Source organism: Lissotriton helveticus, chromosome 2_2, assembly GCF_964261635.1.
Source record: "Lissotriton helveticus chromosome 2_2, aLisHel1.1, whole genome shotgun sequence".
NCBI classification, from domain to species: Eukaryota; Metazoa; Chordata; class Amphibia; order Caudata; family Salamandridae; genus Lissotriton; species Lissotriton helveticus.
The window spans coordinates 273,821,566-273,841,359 of NC_136060.1; the positions used below are offsets into that span (position 1 = coordinate 273,821,566).

At 36.6% G+C, this 19,794-nt stretch overlaps 1 protein-coding gene across 7 annotated transcripts in view; it reads right to left on the reverse strand.

Annotated features, from left to right (window-relative positions):
- The window catches only part of LOC144821404 (cytosolic beta-glucosidase-like), a 418,101-nt gene that overhangs the window by 65,271 nt on the left and 333,036 nt on the right, over nucleotides 1-19,794 (reverse strand). For 2 of the 7 annotated variants that reach the window (XR_013608345.1, XR_013608344.1), the window contains exon 6: nucleotides 5,892-5,982. The exons of 3 other annotated variants lie outside the window; for them this stretch is intronic. Coding sequence is in view for 2 of the 4 variants with exons in the window: in XM_078678401.1 (XP_078534527.1) it covers nucleotides 5,942-5,982 (41 nt within the window). In the remaining 2 variants the exon portion in view is untranslated. The remainder of the gene's footprint in view (nucleotides 1-5,891; nucleotides 5,983-19,794) is intronic. 2 more of the 7 variants (XM_078678401.1, XM_078678402.1) reach the window with 1 other exon arrangement.

The window sequence follows — 19,794 nt, forward strand, 5'->3', positions numbered from 1 at the left end:
CCACCCAATTTGTAGCTTGGTGGGTGGGAGTGTTACCTGTACCGGAGAGACTGTGTTGTAAGACGAAAATAAGCTTTCAGGAAACTTCATGCAGATAAGTAGATACGTTTATTGGAGAGTAGAAAGAACGCCACATCTCTCCAGCTGACCAGACACTAACTGATCAAACTGGAACCCTCAAGCCCTGATGACAAACCAGAGAACATTCAGAGTTCTACAATAAGGATCTAAAGGTGAACACAAAGAAAGGGCTAAATAGAACTGTGGACAACAGAAAATGATATTTACAACACTCCAACACTCCCTTGGAGTGTAATGACACAGACTATAAAAAATAACTAACACAGATAATAGTCAGATAAGCAGGATGTCGCCGAAACCTTACACTCCTGACATTGCTAGACCCAGGGAAATCATTTACATTCAAGTCTGTATGTGAGTCTAACCCACTCAGATGATGTGAAGCATCACCATCACCTTCCTCCCTCCTACACCTTGAATAATTAAAATTAACAAGATCATTTAGTGTTGACAAAATATAACCACTATTGCACATTGTACTGTCATTTTTATCGACATTCCTTGAAGTTCCCTTCAGGTAAAAAGCAACTCTTCTATAATTCCATTTTCCCCCGTTCTTTAACACGACATAGTGTGGATGGACTTGTCCAACAAAAAACGGACCCCTGAATTTAGAAAGACCTTTTGAGATTCTACCTGGCTTTACTTTAACCAAATCCCCCACTGATATTGGAACAGGGTACAACTTCTGATTACCACTACGTGAGACTTCTGAATCATAATTCTTCAACCAAGAAGGAACTAGTTTAGTTCTAGGTCTTCATCCCCGCATAATCTCAAAAGGAGATTTTGTGTCTGGTTTGTGTGTGGTGGTTCTGTGTGCCCAAATCATTTCTTGAACAGTCTCAAGAGAAAAAAAAAACCTTTTGAAATAGACATTTGTAAAATTCCCTTAATAACTCTATTCGCCCTCTCACAAAGTCCATTGCCTTGTGGGTTATATAACGATGTTCGATTGTGTTTTATCCCACAACCAGACAAGAATTCTTGCATTTTCTTGGAAACTAGTTGCGTTCCATTATCCGTAATAATAACAGATGGAACTCCTTCCTCATTAAAAACATTTTTCAGAAAGACTATTGTGGATTCCGTGGTGATATCCTTAACAAATTTAGCAGTTAACCATTTTGAAAACACATCCATCAAGACAATGGCAAAACGAGAATTAAAAGGTAGCTCATCCATGGGGCCTATAAAATCTAAACACACACTATGCCAAGGTTTATCTGCAGAAACTATGTGACCCCCTAAATGCGGTGAAACTATTTTCAATCTCTTCTCACCTTCCTTGCAACACAGCCAATTTTCTACCCAGGAAGCCATCTCTGAATCAATGCTAGGCCACCATAAGTCAGCTTCCACTCTTCTTTGGGTTAGTGTCTGCCTCAAATGTCCTTCATGAGCTAATTTCAAAATCTTTGATCTAAAAGAAAACGGCGGAATGAATCTATCACCCCTCATTAAAATTACCTCATTAACAACAGACAATTCTTCAATAATCTTGATAAATGGTCGAACTTGTGGTACAACACAACTCTCTCCAGAGAAACCACTCTTCACTAAGTCAATAACTTTAGTAAGAACAAAATCTTCTTTCATAGCCAAAAACCATTCCTCTTTTGTAAATGAACCTTCACTCAAAAATAATATGTCCTGACTTAACGCAACAGCCACCTCTTCATCCTTTTCTTCTGACACAACGGTACCTCCAGAAACCGGAAGGCTAGACAGACAATCTGCTTGTACATTCCTCCATCCTGGAATATAAAACAAGTCAAAATGGTATTCCTGAAGCTTAGACGCTAGCCTTGCCAACCTTGGCGAACCCTTTCCAGCATCTCCTGGGGCAAGTATATTGACTAAGGGTTTGTGATCTGAGTAAATTCTGAAAGCAGTACCCCACAAATAAGTTCTGTAATAATGCGCACCACAGGCAGCAGCCAAGGCCTCCTTCTCTATGACCGAATAATTCCTCTCTGAGGATGACAAGGGTCTAGAAGCAAAAGCAATGGTTTTGTCTCCATCTAAATGCTTTTGTAACAACACAGCACCTACACCAATACTACTTGCATCAACCATCAAAATTGACATCAATTTCGTATCAAAAGGTGTCAATACTTTCGCTTCACAAAGTTCTTTTTTAAATATTCTTGAAGCAAACCATATGCTCATCTCCCCAAACAAATTTTACTCCCTTTTTCAATAAACTTCTTAAAACTGCAGTCTTCTCCGAAAAAGTAATCACAAACTTTGCGTAAAATTCAATAGGACCCATAAAGGATCTTAACTGGTCTTTATCTGAGGGACAAGGAGCTAACTCAATAGCCTCCAAAAGGTTTTTCTTTGGTTTGATCCCTTCTGCTGATATCTCATACCCTAGATATTCTATCGCTTTGACTAAAAACAAACACTTTTCCTTCCGTAAAGTCAAACCAGCTTCATAAATTCTGCTCAATACACATCTAAGTGTCTCATTATGCTCCGAGATAGTGTCCCCAAACTTAAGTATGTCATCTTGGAAGAAAACCGTTTTTTTTACACCCTTGAATATTTCCGTAACCATTCTCTGGAAAACACTTGCAGCTGAAATAAGTCCAAAAGGTAATCTTGTGAATTGAAAAGTGCCCTCACTGGTAATAAAAGCCGTCAAATGTTTAGAGTCTTGATGGAGAAGTACCTGATGATAAGCACTTTTCAAGTCCAATTTTGTGAAATATTTTGCACCTTGTAGAGTTGTCACTAACTCATTTATGTTTGGAAGTGGAAACACATCCGCTACAACACATTTATTCAAAGACCCAAGGTCAACACAGAATCTTATCCTATTATCAGCTTTTTGAGTGATTACGACCAGAGAAACCCAGCTAGAGGCCTCAACCGGTTCAATAATACCTCCCTGTAGCATTTCTTCAATAACGTTTTTGACCTCTTCCCTTACCGCTAAAGAAACCCTTCTTGTTTTATGCTGTACGGTATTGCATTTTCCTATAAAACAATTTTGTGTACATATCCTCTCAACTTACCTAGTTCCTCTTTAAAAACACTTTTTGCATTATCAAGAATATCAGTGATATTGTAATCATCCACCACCATGACCTGAACATCTGCCCTCGGACCAACTCTGATGTTCAAATCAAATTGGTGCATCCACCCCAAAATTGCTGGACCATCACTCGAAATATATATTTTACCCTCCTTTGAGCGATCTTTAAAACATATTCTACTATCAAAGTATCCTAATACATCAATGCTTTCTCCTTGGTAACCAGTGGGAATTATGTCACTATCAAGCAGAGACTAGTCATTCCAAATATCCTTAAATTTAAGTTCTGGAATAATGGTCCATTTTGAACCTGTATCTACCATTAGTGTAACCATGTGTCCATCAATTTCAAAATCTGCTTTAGGCCTAATTTCTCTCTTTTCATTGATGATATTAACTCCTACTTCATTAACTACTAGAATTTTGTTAGCTTCTCTCCTAATATCAATGTTAGCGTCATCTATTAGAGCCACTTTCCCCTTTACCTTAGTCTTGCACATTTTTGAAAAGTGACCCAATCTCCCACATTTCAAGCACTCCTTATTGTTGGCGAAGCAAAACTTAGCATCAGCCAGATGAGCACTACTGCCACACCTGATACAAAATTTGTTTTGCCCTTTAGAGACAAAAGGTCTCTTTTGAAAACTATTGTTCTTCTGCCTGACAAAACCTACTGCACCCTCTTCACAATAGGTACCCTCATTATAATTTTTTTCTGAAATTTCTGAAATATCTTGCTGTGTACCATTCTTTTGTAATTCCCTCATACACTTTTCAGATTCTTCCACCACCTTTACCAACTCAATTGCCAATTTCAAAGGTGGATTTTTGGCATCCCACAATCTCTCTTGTATTGTTCTATTGTTAGACTGAACAATTAATTGATCACGAATATGTTCATCTGCGATTTGACCAAAATTGCATTTAACAGATATTTCACGCGGCCTAGCTACAAAGTCATCTATTGACTCTTCGCTCCGTTGCTTATTTTTATAAAATTTGTAACGGTTCATCACCAAATTTTCTTCTTTTGAAAATCTGGTCTCCAATCTTTGCACTGCTTCCTTGTATTCATCCGATTCCGATTCTGATCCACCTTTAGACTGTAAAACTTGAGGAAGATACTTAAATACGCGTTGACCCTCCTTACCAAGAGCTGTCAATAGTAACGCTTTCTTTCTTTTCGCTGAAAATTCTTGCCCATCCAAAGCCTCAATGTAATTGTCGAACATTACTATCCAATCCTCCCAACTTATGATTGGATTGCCAGGTTCGCTCATAAATTGTGGTGGAAGAGCTACATTAACTTGTTGCGCCAAAAATCCTAAGAACAAAACAATAGTGCCTAATATACCAAAATAACAGGTTTCTAATTTAATTTTCAAAGAAAATGTAGATTAAAATTATTACTGTCGTGACTTTTTATCAACTTCACTCAGTACCCAGATATTTGTAAACATACTTTAGATGTCTTAAAAATATCTGTTCTTATATTTAGCCAAATACTCTTAAATATGAGTTGCTCATTGAAATAACTCTTCCTCTACTTTTATACTTTTTTTAAAAATAAAACGAAGAAGATTGAGTCAGTAACACACTTATGTTCCAACAGGTGAGTGTGTCACCGATGTATCTTGCCAAGCTAAACTTTCTTGGGTGAATTATTTACCAAAGTACATACCAGTTGGTGAGCGTGTCATCGAAATTAATGCACGCTTTTTCCCAAAAAATTTCCTTTTCCGCGATGCGACGAACTGCGCGACGAACTGCTCGTTGTCCTCCGAAGTGTGTTGCTATGGAAACTTTTACCTTTGTCTTTTAAAATGGCCGACCACGCTCTGCGTGATAACGTGAAGACGCATGTTACGTGATGACGTGATGACGATACGTCAGTACAAGGGTGGATGCACAGAAGAGGACAACTCACGTTCTCTTGTTGCCACGTCACCTCCTGAAGACGCCTCAGCTCTTAGCAACCTCACCTCCTGACGACGCCTCGGCACTTAGCAACAACAAACATTCTCAACTTCACTGTTTGAAGTTATTTCAGCAGGCCCTTGCCGAATCACGATCTGACGTGACTCCTGTTCGCTGAAGAAACAGGAAAACCTCGCTTTTCTTCACATGGCCACTGTGTCTACTCTTCACTCAAACTAAACCAACGAAACCAATGCCAGTACTGAGCTTACTCCGTTTGTAATAGCAAAAAATGACCTGTTATGAATGAAACATAGCAGTCTATTTGAACATATCATATCATTTTTATTCAAACATGTCTTCGAAAAAATGTTTGTTTATAATATTCAAACAAAATTTCTTGTGCATATTCACGACTATTCACGAGATGTTCTTTACTGTGTGAGTTCATTGATATACGTACTACCTGGATCCACTGACGGGGTTGGATGGGGCCAACCTGTTCCTGCATGGAGGTAAAAGTGTGCTGTGTGGTCTTTTCTCCTTGCAGAGCATGTAACCAAGGAAAAGTAAGAAACACAAATTTTGGCTCATGGCCATAGCTCTCTTCTAGCTTCCACATCGCTTCTCCCCTCACTAAACTTTCCACTGAATCTTTAACCATTTGTTATCCTGTGGTTCTGATTAAGATAATAGTCCCTGTTTCCATAATTAGCTCATTGCCTACTTCATAAGTACTTTCAACCCACTCGGAAATAACAAATCTTCCAATCTGAAGTTTCACTTAGGCATCAGTAGAGCAACAGTAACCCACTTGTTGAGCGAGCAATGTACGTCTTACCATACTCACCCCACTCTTTATTGTTTCCCACCACCTACTTGCTTGTGTTGTCCGACTCTTCATTTTTCCCCCATCACTAACACATGTATGCTAACAATGACTGCAAAATTGTAATGTATTAATTACTATGCACCACATCTGGCCAATATGATAACATAAATTAATAAAAGCACATGTTTAGGACACCTCATGCAGGTTGATTTTGTTTATATAAAGACGGTCTTTTACAGCATAAGATGTTACAAACCTTAAATGCACTGTAACCCAAATATAAGCCTGGCTCACAAAAGCGTATGACTTTAAATTTATTTTATTTAGAATTAATAGCATTAATCAAGTTCAAAATAACTTTAAGGACAATGCATATAAAGGAAATATGTAATTCTTCAATGCAGGTTGATGGAGCGAGATAGAAAACAAAATTTTGTTTAAACTCGCAAAGTCATATTTCCATAACATGAATAAAATTATTAATGATTTGTGATATGTCGTGCTAATACAACTTAGATTAAACTTTACACGTGGGGGGACTAACATGTGTGCTCATAAACGTGCATATTTGTTGCATCTTTTTGTTCGTGCAAAATAATAAAATAAAATATTGTTTTCGTTTTTGTCATTACTAACTGCTGCAAACTTTAATAAGCATGTGCTTGTTTTGCTTTTCCTTGTCTATGTAATGTCATTTCTACTATTCTAGGTGCATATGGGTCTCATAGATAAACGGAGACTGGTAAATATAAACGCTGCTTTATTTGTTTGCAATGGCTAGGTAACATTTTGATTAATCGGGTGGGTTAATTAATTAGTAAACCATGGGGTGGATACAGAAAATACTTTATTTCTTACATTAATACTTTTCTTGTGTTTGTTTTATACTAGAAATCATAAGTTGCCTGCTTTTGAGGCCTAGCTATTTGAGCCGCAAAATAAAAGCTGATCCATAATTCTGCAGAAAGTCACGAGACGTCCATTCTGAATTAAAACGTTTATTGAAGCTGCATTCACAAAGCAAAAACTGATGAGCTGACATCATTCTGTCGGACATGGCCAAGGTCGAAAGTGAACTTTTTGTCAGTCCTTAACTTGGCATCCGCGGAAGTTGCACTAAAAGACTATGGAAGCTGCGAGGATGACTCAATACAAAGTTGCAATCGCAGGAAGCCTCTGGCTTCACGTGGAAGAGACAATGGTCTTTGTAAGACATGATTTTGTGGAACTTTTTAAGAATCGGGTGACATGTCACTTGTCACTCTCAACCAATGGGACGTCGTAGATTTCTGAAAACTTTCCTTTGCTAGTTTAGTTAGCGTAGAAAGGTATAAAAAGTCATGCCCTTAGGGTTGGGCTGGCTGCTGCTTTCTGACTTTCCGATGAGGGTGATGTGCTGCTGGACTTTGCGTGGAGCACGTAAGAATCCTCAAAGATCTTTACTTTAATTTCTGTTTATTTAGCTCAGTTAGGGAAATAGGTTTTAGAAATGCTAAACTTTATATAATTTCTTTTAAACTGATTCAATTGCTTAAATTGTATTTTTCTCAATTTCCTTACCATCATGCTTGCTTTATTGCAAATAAATTTCATTTATAAAACTTACAACTTATATACTATAATTTAGAAAATAAAATCTTACTTTTGACAAACAAGCTGGTCTTGTTTATTTAGAAGTATAGGTTACCTTTAGCTAGATCGCGTCACCTATGGTGGTCATTTAAATGGTTGGGTTTTATTCTAATGACAATATTCTTTCTGCAAATGTATAAATGTGTATATAGTTTGTAGATAATGTGTATATAGATTTATTCTGACCACCTGATTCAGTAGGCCCAAAAATATATCAGGTTCATAAATGGGTCCATATTTAGTATAGAATTTTGTTTATAGGTTATGAAGTTGGGTATCGTAGTTTATGATATATTTTCTATAGCCCGCTGGATCAATTCTCTGGTAGCAGAAATTGATGGTTGCTAAGGGGTAACCAAGGTAACATGTTGGTTGCTAAGGGTTGCGTCATGGTATGCAAATAGGATCGATGTTTTAACACTTGTTAAGTTCGTTTTTCGTGCCTATCTGTAAGCTATACCGGTATAGATTGTGTGGCGAGAAATTAGTCACGCAAGCCATCTGTTCAGTTTGTAGTGATATCGCCGAGTATCACAAGAGGTATCGCCGTGTACCATAGTGTTGTCGCCGAGCAGCACAGTTTTAGGGCTAGGTCTGAATCTTGTATAGTGAGGATTTTCTAAGAAATCAAAGCAGCATGAGAATAGGGACAAAGCGCCTTCCATAAAACTCACTGTGATGAGAGTATTAGTTATATCCGAGCTTGAGTGAAGGGTAAATTTAGCGTCGGTACATGATTATCTATAAACAGGTTAGAGTCCTGTACGGGTACATGTTTCATATCTATAAACAGGTGAGAGCCCTGTACGGATAACGTCGTTATTTTGCTAACGGTGCATGACTTCTATAAACAGGTGAGAGTCCTGTACGGATTTCATGTGTGTTTGAATTTAGGGAATTTTCCGTGTAAAAGTGCGAGTTTGAATTGTATTTTATGTTCAAGTGGAACTCTTAGAACTTTCACTTCGCGGTGGGTTCAGAGCAAAGCGAGTTCATAATTATACGTGTTAGAAGGGTGGGGTAAGGTTACTCTACTGACAATTGAATATTATCCTTAGTGTGAATAGCGCCGTCTATTCCGAAGTGTGGATACTTGAATGTATGTAAACTATCCTAATTAGTGAAACGAACAGATGTTGTCTTTATAGTCATTGTTAAGAATTAATTTACACTGAAAAGTGTCCTTAAAATGGCGCTGTGAAAAGATTTTGTGAAGGAGGGGTAAGCGCCAAGAGTGAGAAGCGAGAAACCGCAGCTGCTGTGTACGTCACAGAGCCGCGCTGGGATTGGGTGACCTACGTCACAAGCTGTATTCTGATTGGCTCCTGAGTCTCTGACGGCCTGTGAGCTGATTGGTCCTTCGAAAATTCTCCAAATTTATTGGTTGAGCAGAAAAGTGACGTAGCTCAACTGCCATTGGCTTGTTGGTGTGTTTCGCGCACGGATTGGTTGTTTTGCGGAACATCCCGGAAATATTTTACGAACGATTTTGTGAATTAAATTTAACTCTTAAAAATGAGTTATCATTTTAAACATGTTGAGAAAAAGACAACATTATTTCAGAAATTTAAGAATTTATTTTCACCTGACAAGAAAATCGAAACGCGAGGTGGTAAACTACTTCATAAGTATAAAACACCTGCAGCGTACATGGAAGGTGAATACGGATATCATACTGTCTTATGGTTCGACAGTTGGAAACGTTATACTAAAAACGATGGTGTTTTGGCTTGGCCTGATGATGGTTCATTTAATGTAAGGGTTTTAAGAAATTTACGAGAGAAAATGAATGCTCTTGTTCCAAAACCGAGACCAACTCAATTTGAAGCTTTAGTTGAGTGGGAAGACGAGATGTATCAGTTACAAAGAGAAGCTAGTGGAATTAAAAGACCTTCTAAAAATCCATCATGGAAAAGAGAAACTCATGAAGATAGATTACGAATGTGGAGACAGGGAAACATGAGTGAAGGATTGTATTTAATTCATGAAATGGTAATGGGTTCTCCTACAGGAAAATCTATGGAAAGTGAATCTGAGGATGCAATTATGGAAGAAATATATACAACTGCTAGAAATAAACAGCCTAATCAGCCTTTGAGACCTCCTAGATCATGGTCTACTCCGGTGGTTTCTACTGAAACTTCACCGAGTGCACCTCCAATTAGTGAAGCTCCTAAACTTTATCCAAATAATTGTGAAATCACTGAAACTCCTAGAAGACCAGAATTCGAGAATGCTCGAAATGAGGGTAGACATTTTTCAATGACTCCAAGAGCAAGGGAACCTCCAAAAGATTATGCAAGAGAGACAAGAAATGTTGAGGATGTTGATTATAATGAATATTTAAGGTCTAAAGAAGAATTAATTAAAAGAATGACAAAAGGCATGGAAGCTGTCACAGTTCCAGTAACAATAGGTCCTGTTCAGCCTGTATTCGATCAAAGAGATACAAACAAAAATGGATTAACTATTCCTTTAAACACAGAAACTCAAAAGGCTACTGAAAAATTTTATTCAGACTTGACTGAATTAAACGCTTCTAGATCGAGAATGCCTGATTTAACCTTTAATGAGGATTTATCTCCAAAAACACCAATGGGTGCTATGTCAGATGTAGGGAGTCCTGAAGTCAGGGTAACCACACCAAAACTTGATGTGGCCAAATTAAAAGCGAATATAGAAGAATTAATAATTGGAACAATTGGCCCAGATAGTTTAAATTACTATCGAGATGATGAACTACTATTCATTTGCAAAAGTATTCAGTGGAAAACGAAAAATAAATATGATCAATTAGAGGATTTAGCTGCAGAACTTGAAATCGATGTAAGTAAACAAAAGAATTTTGCAAAACATTACAGATTAGATTTTTCAGAAAGTGACATTGAGAGTTTGAACTCAATGGGAAGAATAGTTCACATTAAAGATTTGATTGTCTATATCAAAAAGCTAGGAGAACTGAACAAATGGAGAGTGAAATGGACCAAAAGAAAGGAAGATGAAAGATTGGAAAAATTGTCAAAACAATTTCCAATGAGAGAAGTTGCAGGTGGAGGATATGTTCATGTCCCATGGTCAAGACAGGACATTTTGTTATTCACAAATGACTTTCCAAAATTAAGAGAGAAACCTGTTGAGTGGTACAGGCAAGTCGATAGATTTATCAAAGTGTCAAAAGTTCTGTGGATTGATTTAGATGGATTTTTTGACATTGTAGTTCCATCTGATCTTTGGACAGAATGCAAAATATCTATTAGTTGGCCAAAAGCAGAACCTGAGCGAATTAAAGAAACAGGTGCCCCGAATCCACTTGTAATGGATTTTTACGAGAAAGTAATTGTTTGGATGAAAAACAAAATTCCACCCAAAGAAGTTGATTGGGTTAAAATAGAAAGAACAGAGCAGGAAACAAAAGAATCAGTTCATTCTTTTTATGAAAGACTACTGTTAATCTTTAAACAATACAGTGGTTATGAAAAATTAGATGAAAAAGACATGAGTCATTTTATCTATAGATTTGTTTATGGATTAAAACCTGAAATTGGAGAAATGATCAGAACTAGTATTGTCGGATGGCAAGCACTATCTATAGATGATATTCTGAGAAAAGCAAAATATTGTAGCGATGAATTAGAAGTAAAACAGAAGAAGCTGAAGGAGAAAGCAATGTGGGCTCAGGTAAAGGTGGCTGAGCAACAGATTGCCAGCATGGGAAATAAGAACACTAATTTTGTTCAAACTGGAAATACAAACCAGATACAAGGAAAGTTTAAAGGTAATAATTTCCCAAAGAAATTTAGCCCAAAGATAGAAGAACTGAAACAAAGATTACCTTGTTTTAATTGTGGCGAAATTGGACATTGGAGGGACGAGTGTCCTCATCCTCCTAGAAACTCAAAGAATCCCTTATTGAATCCACAGATGCAGAATGGTGTTAACGTGCAGCAACAGCTACAGATGCAACAGGGGTTAAATGAATTTAATATTCAGCGACAGTTACAGCAACAGCAACAACAACAGGTGAATAATCGTCAAGACCAGTTGCCACAACCACCTTTTCCGAATTGTGGGGGAGTTCAAAAATATAATCAAAACGTGGGATTTCAGGGATGTGAACAGGTAATAAAACCACAAAAACAGCAAAAGCAACAAAGGGTTCAAATGCAAAATGCTTCACAACAATTTTTATTAACAGAAAGTCAAGACAGTGATTCTGATGATTATTGCTGACGGTGCCCGAGAGAGGAGGAAGAGTGTGTTGTTGGAGCCACTCTTGAGGTTGACCAGTCTGGTCCTTATGTAAACGGGAAAGTTAATGATGTAGACATCACTTTTCTAGTGGACACTGGTGCTACCCGTTCTACTGTTAGATCAGTGGAAATTGAAAACCTACCTCTCTCTGGGGATACCATCCAAGTTGTGGGAGTAAGTAATCAACAAATTAAAACAGACTTAACTGATCCAGTACCAGTTGAAATTGGGAATTACAGAGACAAACACAGATTTGTGGTTTGTAACAGTAGTCCAGTAAATCTATTAGGCAGAGACATCCTATGTAAAATGAATTGCAGAATATATTGTTCTCCTGAAGGAGTTGAGTTACACACAATGGAGGAAGATGGTTTGTACAGAATGACAATGATGATGATGGAAGCAGAAGAAACAAAATTGTTTCCTGCATTTGAAGAAAAGGATTTACCAGAAGAGCTAAAGGAAACAGTGAAATCTGAAATATGGGATTTTACTGGAAATGAGATGGGTCTAATGAAAAATGTAGATCCTGTAAAAATTGCATTGAAACAGGGAATAGAATTTCCAAATACTCCACAGTATAAAATGAAAACAGAAACAATTGAAGGTATTACACCTATAATTGAAAAGTTAATCAAGCAAGGTGTATTAAAAGAAATGAAGAGTAGCTCTTGTAATTCACCAATTATGGGAGTTAAAAAGGCTAACGGAACATTTAGGATCGTACAAGATTTGAGAAAGGTTAATCAAATCGTCATTCCATGTTGTCCTGTGGTTCCAAATCCAGCAGTAATTCTATTTCAGATTCCACATGATGCTGAATGGTACACAGTTATTGACCTTTGCAATGCATTCTTTACTGTTCCCTTACATCCAGACAGTTATGAAATCTTTGCTTTCAGATTCCAAAGTAAGACCCTTGGATGGACAAGAATCCCTCAGGGCTATACAGAAAGTCCTTCAATCTTTAATGAATTGTTAAAAAGATCCCTAGAAGATTTAGACTTGCCAGGTAGGTCTACACTGGTGCAGTATATTGATGATTTGTTAATAGCTGCAAAGACAAGAGAAAATTGTGTAACAGACACAATAATTCTGTTAAATCGCCTTGCAGAAGAAGGACATAAAGTGTCCCCAGCAAAACTACAGTTTTGCAAACAAGAAGTGAAATATCTTGGTCACAGAATTGCAAAAGGAAAAAGACAAGTAACTATAGAGAGAATAAAAATGATTCAAGCAATGTTACCGCCAAGGACACAAAGACAGGTCAGAATGTTCCTGGGAATGGTAGGTTACTGTAGACAATGGATAAGTGGATTTTCAGTAATTGCGAAACCACTACAAAGACTGACCAAATCAGATGTAAAAGATCCAATTATTCTCAATGATGTTGAGATGGAATCTTTTGAGAACCTGAAAAAGAGCTTATGCCAAGCTCCTGCTTTGGGAATGCCAAATTATGAGAAAGATTTTGAACTGTATTGCAGTGAGAGAGAAGGATGTGCATTATCTGTGTTAATTCAGAGACACGGAAATTTAAAGAAACCTATTGCATACTTCTCTGCAGTTCTTGATCCAATTGCAAAAGCATTACCAGGTTGTTTGAAAGCAGTTGCAGCTACAAGTATCAGCCTTGAACAAAGTGAAGGAATCATTATGGGATTTCCTGTAAGAGTTTTTGTGCCTCATTCAGTTGAAATATTACTGACAAGAGGTAAGACACAACATTTAACAAGTAGCAGATTGACAAAGTATGAGAAAATCATACTGGGAGCAGATAATGTTTCGATTTCAAGATGTTTGAATCTGAATCCTTCTACATTACTGCCTGATTCTGAAATTGTTGATGACATTGAAACTGAACACGAATGTTTAGATGTCATGGAATTCTGCACAAAACCAAGAAAAGACATCAAAGACAGACCTTTGCCTGAATCGGATTTTGTCTACTTTGTAGATTGCTCATGCATAAGATCCGAAGGTGGTGTCTTGAAAGCTTCATACTCAGTTTGTACAGTTGTAGATATTGAAGAAGCATCATGTCTTGAAGGAGTTCGTTCAGCACAAGTGGCTGAATTGATTGCTTTAATTCGTGCATGTGAAATATCAAAAGATATAAGAGTTACCATCATTACTGATAGTCAGTATGGATACGGAGTTGTGCATGATTATGGACAACTCTGGTCACAGAGAGGATACATGACATCAACAGGATCACCAATTAAAAATGCAGTTTTCATTAGAAGATTAATTGAAGCAATACAATTGCCAAAAGAAATTGCCATAGTCAAGTGTGCAGCGCACACTAGAGGAACTGATTATATTTCCAAGGGAAATGCCTTCGCAGACGAAACAGCAAAGTACTGCGCAAGGAAAAATTATTCTTATAATCGGAACAGAAGTACAGAAACTGATTCAAATTCATTAATGCTAACAACTGTTGTAGAAACATGGAATGAGATTAGAGATTTACAAAACGAAGCAGATGATGAAGAAAAAGACCTATGGTTAAGATCAGATTGTAGACCACGTGATGAAGATGGAGTGTGGGTTTACAAAGATGGCAGAGTAGTTTTACCAAATTGTTTGATTTCTGACATGGCCAGATTATATCATGGTCCTGCACATTTAGGAAGAGATTCTATGGTCAGACTTTTTAGAGAAACATGGTTCAATACAAAATTTAGAACTATTGCAGAATCTTTTTGTCAAAGGTGTTTGTCATGCCAACAAATGAATCCAAACAGAAAATCAGTGGTGGGGACAGGAATAATTGGTCGAGAAGGTGGTCCCTTTACCAGGTTACAAATAGATTTCATTGAAATGCCCTTACACAACTGTTTGAAATATGTACTTGTAATTGTATGCTTATTCTCAAGGTGGGTAGAGGCTTTCCCTACACGACATTGTGATTCAATTACAGTAGCAAAACTAATGCTCAGAGAAATCATCCCAAGGTACGGTTTTCCAGTCACTATTGAGAGTGATGGAGGAAGCCATTTTGATAATAAACTGTTGAAGTTAATTTGTGAAGCTTTGAGCATTGAGCAGAAAATACACTGTGCATACAGACCAGAGGCATCAGGTGTAGTTGAACAAATAAATGGAACTATCAAAAACAGAATTGGAAAAATGTGTCTAGAGACAGGAGTTAAGTGGACTGATGCTCTTCCACTTGTTTTGATGTCATTAAGAAGTACACCAGATAAAAAGACAGGTTTGAGTCCTCATGAAATTTTAATGGGAAGAGTTATGAGGCAAGCTTTTGTACCTGTAGGTAAACTGTTGAGCATAAATGACAGTGCAATTTTGGATTACTGTAAAAGGTTATCTGATATGGTAACTTCTGTGTCTAATCAGGTGGGAACTGAAGCTCAATCAAATGACAAAGTTTTGACACATGATCTGAGACCTGGAGACTGGGTCAGAACGAAAGTACATCGGAGGAGGAATTGTCTATCTCCTAGATGGCAGAAACCTAGGCAGGTAATCTTGGTCACTACTAATGCTGTAAAGTGCAGAGGATTGAAGCGCTGGATTCATCCAAGTCATACTATTCCAATACCAACTCCTGAGAATTCTGATGTTGAAAGTGATACCACAGATGATTCTGATTCTGAAGCAGAAGACAGAACAGAAGGTGAAGTAATTCCAGATTCTGAAGATCGACAAGAGAGTCGACATCTGGAAACTGTGCCGGTGAATGGAAATCTGACAAGAAAAGACTTAGAAATAATTGAAATAGATTCTGAAGGTGAAGAGAATCTGTTAAAAGGAAAGATAACTGAGGATTCGGTTGTCTATATTGAAGACAAAGAAGCTGAACCGAAAGAAGTTTCAGACCAGGAGAGTATCGAAAGGCAGAGAACAAGCTCTGAAGTAAGGAACAAAAATCCGAGATCTGGGAAGCTAGAGGTAATTGAGGAAGAGGAAGAGAACGAATTACCGAGTACCAGTGATGGAAGACAAAGTGAAGTTCCTGAAGGAGTGAAATTGCCGAATAGAGAAGTTCCTGAGTCAATTGAAATTTCAGACTACGAAACTGAAGAAAGTGACGTGGAAGGTGGAAGTGAAAACGGAAAGAAAAGGACTTGGAAGTCAGAATCAAATAATTCTGAACCAAAGAAGAAGTACGTGAGAAAAGCAGACTTCTGGCCTGGTGGAAGATTGAGAGTAAGATTAATCAAAAAGCCAATAGAACAAGTTGAAGAAATAAGTAGTCAAAAGAGTCCTGGAAAAGAAGTTGGAGTTGGAAGAAAAATAGAAGTGATATCGAGAAAAGGGAAGAGAATAATTAGACCAAACCAGAAATACAAGTCTCCTGAGTGGACTTACTTAGTAATTCCACCTGTTATTGACATATATGATAGTAGTGAAGAAGAAAACGAAATCCAAGAAATTAGTGACAATGATTAAAGTACAGAATTATTAAATTGGCAAAAGGCTGAAGAAATCCTGTTAGTTGACACAAGGTCGAAGAAAAACTGTTTAGTAGAAGAAAACTTATGTATGACATAAGGTCGAAGAAATCTTGTTTAGGGTAATAAAAGAAAAATATATTTTAAAAGGGGGGTGTATATAAATTTTAAAATTTATTTTTATTTTTATTTTTGAGGCTAAAACTAACCTAAAAATGCCTTACGTTAAGGAGAGCACTTCAAGATGTTCTGTTTTTAAAAGATGCTGTAAGATGACTCTGGTGTGTCTGCTCATTTTAGTTCTGCTCTGGTTGGTACTAGCTGTGATTATACCTTTAGAAATGAATAGAGAATTACACAAAGTTAACATAACAAGCAAAGCTCTGGTTAGCCAAACTCAACATAGTGCATCTGCAAAAGTAATCGATCATCAGCCTAACATTCATCAAGATAAATCAATAGGTGATTTTTCAAGCAATACATTCACAAAGCTTTTGAGTGAATATGTAAAAGTGATGGATGCAAAGGACTGTTATGTATGTGTTAAGTTACCCGCTTCTGTTTCTGAGGGAGTAACATATAATATGCTTCCTCTCACTTATGCTGTTACATGTAGTGTATTAACTAGTTTATTTTATCAAACTGGACGTTTAGAATATTACTATTCAAATTATGATGAGATTTTTGCTAATATTAAGATTGATAATGCTTTAAATAAGCATAAGAAAGCAAAACAAATGAGAGAATATTTCCTTGTTACTAACGAACTCACTTATGAGTATGCTTATAAGAACAATCTAACATGTAAATTAAGTGCTGAAGGAAAGAAGTTTTTGAATATGGTTGAAGAGAGAAGAGCAATTTATAAGAGAAATGAATTAGTCAAGCAGACTAAGTCATCCTTCTGGCAAAAAGAGGATGAGAAATTAAATGGCAAAATGCTTGAAAATATTGCAATTCACATAGACAAGCCTGTTAGTGGAAAGCTTTGCATTAGAAGAGATAACACACTTTTTGATAATTATTTTGTAGGTGCAAGCAACTGTGAAGATACTTATCTGATAATGGGAGGTTGGGGATTTAAAGGTGGAAAAGATCCTATCTTCCCTGGAATTTATTTTGTTTGTGGTGATAAAGCCTACTACAACCTTCCAGACCATTGGTATGGAACTTGTTATGTGGGAATTGTTTTTCCTAAAGTGTTTCATGTTGACAGAGATTCAGAAGGATTATTTAAAATTCATAATTATGTAAATAGAGCTAAAAGAGAAACTTTTACTGAAGTTCTGGGAGATATTTTTCAAGCTGTAATTCCTTTTGTTGGTATAACCCTAAATGCAGGGAGAATCAGAAAATTGTCCACTATAGTTGATAGATTATCAACTGACACTGCTGATGGATTTCAATTAGTGAATGTTGAAGTTATTGCAATTAGATCCATGGTAATTCAAGATCGTCTTGCTTTAGACATACTCCTAGCAAAAGAGGGAGGAGTCTGTGGCATTTTACATGTCCAACATTGCTGTACATATATACCTGATGAAAGTAAGAATATTGAAATGTATATTAAGAATATTACACAAATGCATTCAGAAATAATTCCTTTAGAAGAAGATGATTTTACTGAGAAACTTTCAAAAAGGTTTCAAGCAATTAAAAACTGGTTTCATAATATCGGAAGTTCAATTCTTGGCAAGATTCTGGCACCTTTGATTATAATAGTATTCATTTTTATTTTGACTAAAGTAGGTTGTTTGTTGCATAAAAGAAAGAAACATTTGAGAGAAAAGAAAAGAATCTATAAACTCAGAAAAGAAGAGGAAAGGGAGATCGAGTTACAGGAGTTACATAGAGAGCGTCATGTTAATTGTAAAGATTATGCTGAAACAGACTTTTAAGTTTACTAATACAATTGAATTTGAATCGATTTCTAATAAATTTAGTTTATTGAAATTTTGAGTGCTGGTGTGGTGATTTGTTAATCACCAGATGAGGGAGTTGATGGAGCGAGATAGAAAACAAAATTTTGTTTAAACTCGCAAAGTCATATTTCCATAACATGAATAAAATTATTAATGATTTGTGATATGTCGTGCTAATACAACTTAGATTAAACTTTACACGTGGGGGGACTAACATGTGTGCTCATAAACGTGCATATTTGTTGCATCTTTTTGTTCGTGCAAAATAATAAAATAAAATATTGTTTTCGTTTTTGTCATTACTAACTGCTGCAAACTTTAATAAGCATGTGCTTGTTTTGCTTTTCCTTGTCTATGTAATGTCATTTCTACTATTCTAGGTGCATATGGGTCTCATAGATAAACGGAGACTGGTAAATATAAACGCTGCTTTATTTGTTTGCAATGGCTAGGTAACATTTTGATTAATCGGGTGGGTTAATTAATTAGTAAACCATGGGGTGGATACAGAAAATACTTTATTTCTTACATTAATACTTTTCTTGTGTTTGTTTTATACTAGAAATCATAAGTTGCCTGCTTTTGAGGCCTAGCTATTTGAGCCGCAAAATAAAAGCTGATCCATAATTCTGCAGAAAGTCACGAGACGTCCATTCTGAATTAAAACGTTTATTGAAGCTGCATTCACAAAGCAAAAACTGATGAGCTGACATTATTCTGTCGGACATGGCCAAGGTCGAAAGTGAACTTTTTGTCAGTCCTTAACTTGGCATCCGCGGAAGTTGCACTAAAAGACTATGGAAGCTGCGAGGATGACTCAATACAAAGTTGCAATCGCAGGAAGCCTCTGGCTTCACGTGGAAGAGACAATGGTCTTTGTAAGACATGATTTTGTGGAACTTTTTAAGAATCGGGTGACATGTCACTTGTCACTCTCAACCAATGGGACGTCGTAGATTTCTGAAAACTTTCCTTTGCTAGTTTAGTTAGCGTAGAAAGGTATAAAAAGTCATGCCCTTAGGGTTGGGCTGGCTGCTGCTTTCTGACTTTCCGATGAGGGTGATGTGCTGCTGGACTTTGCGTGGAGCACGTAAGAATCCTCAAAGATCTTTACTTTAATTTCTGTTTATTTAGCTCAGTTAGGGAAATAGGTTTTAGAAATGCTAAACTTTATATAATTTCTTTTAAACTGATTCAATTGCTTAAATTGTATTTTTCTCAATTTCCTTACCATCATGCTTGCTTTATTGCAAATAAATTTCATTTATAAAACTTACAACTTATATACTATAATTTAGAAAATAAAATCTTACTTTTGACAAACAAGCTGGTCTTGTTTATTTAGAAGTATAGGTTACCTTTAGCTAGATCGCGTCACCTATGGTGGTCATTTAAATGGTTGGGTTTTATTCTAATGACAATATTCTTTCTGCAAATGTATAAATGTGTATATAGTTTGTAGATAATGTGTATATAGATTTATTCTGACCACCTGATTCAGTAGGCCCAAAAATATATCAGGTTCATAAATGGGTCCATATTTAGTATAGAATTTTGTTTATAGGTTATGAAGTTGGGTATCGTAGTTTATGATATATTTTCTATAGCCCGCTGGATCACAGGTGAGGACAGAGAAAGAGTGAGAGATAATCCAGGCTGCACAATTACATTTTTCAAGGAAGTTAGTATTCTCCCAAG